The sequence below is a fragment of the Gavialis gangeticus genome, unplaced genomic scaffold (genome assembly GCF_001723915.1).
Source record: "Gavialis gangeticus isolate Ggan-Ray unplaced genomic scaffold, GavGan_comp1, whole genome shotgun sequence".
Classification (NCBI taxonomy): Eukaryota; Metazoa; Chordata; order Crocodylia; family Gavialidae; genus Gavialis; species Gavialis gangeticus.
In genome coordinates this window covers 94279631-94282353 of record NW_017729033.1, presented here as the reverse complement: position 1 = coordinate 94282353, position 2723 = coordinate 94279631, and the positions used below count along the sequence as shown (strand labels likewise).

Sequence of the window (2723 nt, the reverse complement as noted above, 5' to 3'; positions counted from 1 at the left end):
GGGACCTAAACCTGTTCAGCCTTCACAAGAGAAGGCTGAGGGGGGACCTGGTGACTGTCTATAAACTCACTAGGGGGGACCAGAAGGGTTTAGGGGAGACACTGTTTCCCCTAGCGCCCCCTGGCATGACAAGGAACAATGGACACAAATTATTAGAGAGTAGGCTAAGATTAGACATCCGCAAGAACTACTTCACAGTTAGGGCAGCTAGGAGCTGGAACCAACTTCCTAGGGAAGTGGTGCTGGCTCCTACCCTGGGGATCTTTAAGAAGAGGCTTGATGACTACCTGGCTGGACTCATTTGAGTCCAGTCTTTTCTCCCTCCCAGGCAGGGGGTCGGACCTGAAGATCTTCAAGGTCCCTTCCGACCCTACTTCTATGATTCTATGATTCTATAAAATCATCCTCTGTCTAAAGGGTTGGTTAAATTATGAAGGGATTAAAATGTGTATTACATTTATTAGCTGTCTCTGACCTCCTTTCTCTCAGGCCCTCTTCTAACAAGTTGTTGTATGCTTTTGAAAAATGACTTCATTTTATACTTTCTTAAATGAGAAGTGAACCCCAAAGATGCCTTGTTGATAGTCTTAGAGATAGCAGTTCACTTTTTAGTCACTGAACAGAAACTGTCCAAGGATTTTCTGACTGCTCACCTCATATGCCTTTTCCCTGAGGAAGGCTGCATTCAGTTTAAATTCTATTCATAGTATGTCTCTGCAGTTTAAAAACAAAAGAACTGAACTAGTGCTAACCATGGAGATGGGTTTTTTGCAATGTTATATTTAACTGCTGAGATCTGGACTGAAGCCTCACCAATTTTTAATCAGATTTCAGATTTTAAGGAGCTTAATTTCAACTGGCTGCCTCTAGAAATTGACAGATTACATTCTAATCTCTTCTTCTCCTTGCTGCAGGTGAAATATGGGAACTATGCTTTTGTATGGGATGCAGCGGTACTGGAATATGTGGCAATCAATGACCCAGACTGTTCCTTTTACACGGTTGGTAACACCATTGCAGACAGGGGGTATGGAATTGCTCTTCAGCATGGCAGCCCTTACAGAGATGTATTCTCACAAAGGTAAGGTTTGGGAGAGAAGGGAAGAGGGATTAAGGGAAGATGCCTCTCAGATCACTTTCCTGGTGGGCAGATATTTCACCATTGCTTTTGGCTTCATGATTTCTTTCTTTCTGTGCAGTCCTGACCTTAGGAATGTGTGTAAAACTGAAAAGCAATGCTTTCATATGGGATGGGAGGGAGTGGGAGGGGGCAGTATGCTGGTATCACTGGGTCTTATGTAATTGAATGCGTATCTGAAGTAAATTGCTATAATTTCACACTCTGGCATTTGTATGTTAGCTCCAGTTATTTATCCCATTTCCATTAATATACTTTGTTGGATGTAGTATTGACTGGTCTCACCTTTCCTGAAGAAACAGCAGTGAATTGCACTGAACTTTACTGACAGAATCAGGTAAAGGTTTTGGGACTTTGCTGTGTTGAGAAGATGGTGCCATACTCTATACTTTTGAGAAGGCTACTCTTCCTCATACAAACCAGTTATAAAGTGCTGAAGATAATCTCAAGACCATTTGAGAGATTGAATTTCTTTAAATACTCAAGAGTTCAGATGCTCATTCCCATCATAGTCACCATTTTAGGGCTATACAGGGGAGTAGTCTAGTAAGATTCAGGCTAGGGACAGAAAATATACATAAACTGGTATAAGTGATCAGAAACTGGTCTAAATCTGTAACAGAACAGAAATTCAGTGCATATAGACCAGTTTCAAAATGGTGAGACCAGGTTTAAGATAGACCTGGATGGATGTAGTATCAGATGTAATCAGTTTAGGTTAGACTGATCTATGGAACTTCTGTCCCAGATCCTCTCCTGATTCAAGCTAAGTCACAGCCCCCTGGCATCCCAAGCTGCTTTGTGGCTCCCTGCTAGCCATCCCTTGCAGAGTGGGTGGGTTAGCCTCTGCCAGTGCTCCTCTGCAGCAGCCAACCTGGGCTGTCACAGAGCTAAAACAGCAAAGACTCTGCTCCCCAGACCCATGTCCTGCCTGTGCCTGTCAGCCTGGTGAGGCAGCTTGGGGGAGACTAAGCTAAGGGATGTACAGCCCTTCCTCCTGCGAGTTTCTGCCACTGACCCACAGGGGGAGGGACAAATGAAGCCTCCTACCCCAGTCTCTTCCCCCTCAAACTGAGGTCTGCCTAGCTGGGGGGAGGGAGGTTCCCCATCCCTGCCTGGGCAGACCAGCTCCACAAAAGGAAGGATTGGACCCTGCTGCACAGCAGAAGGCCTCTGGGTTGCTTGCCATGTGTTGCTGGCTGCTGCTGGTTCTGGGCCCTAGTGAGACATGCCAGACAGCCCATGGGGCTTGTGCCAGTCAGCCAGGATGGGAGCACTTCCTAGAAGGAAGGATCAGGCCTGTGGCACAAGACCCCAGATCGTTTGTGACATCCCACCAGCTACCACTAGTGCTGGGCTCTGTCAAATCATCAAGCCCAGGAGACCTTTGCCAGGCAACAGGGGATGGACCTTCCATCAGTGTAGCGCTTCCATGCCCACAACCTGGTGCAAGCCCTCTGGCCACCCAGTACATCGCACCATATCCCAGCACCAGCAGCAGCTGGCAAGACATGCCAGGAGACTTCTGTCAGGTGGCGGAGCCCAATCGTTCCTTCTGTAGAGCTGGCCTGGCTGGGGGGGGGGG

The 2723-nt window shown here is 47.1% G+C and overlaps 1 protein-coding gene across 1 annotated transcript in view; it reads left to right on the top strand.

Annotated features, from left to right (window-relative positions):
- Window positions 1-2723, top strand: part of GRID2 (glutamate ionotropic receptor delta type subunit 2) — a 1321020-nt gene that overhangs the window by 1163325 nt on the left and 154972 nt on the right. Inside the window, exon 13 of the mRNA XM_019526356.1 lies at window positions 915-1081. Coding sequence (XP_019381901.1) covers window positions 915-1081 — 167 coding nt within the window. The remainder of the gene's footprint in view (window positions 1-914; window positions 1082-2723) is intronic.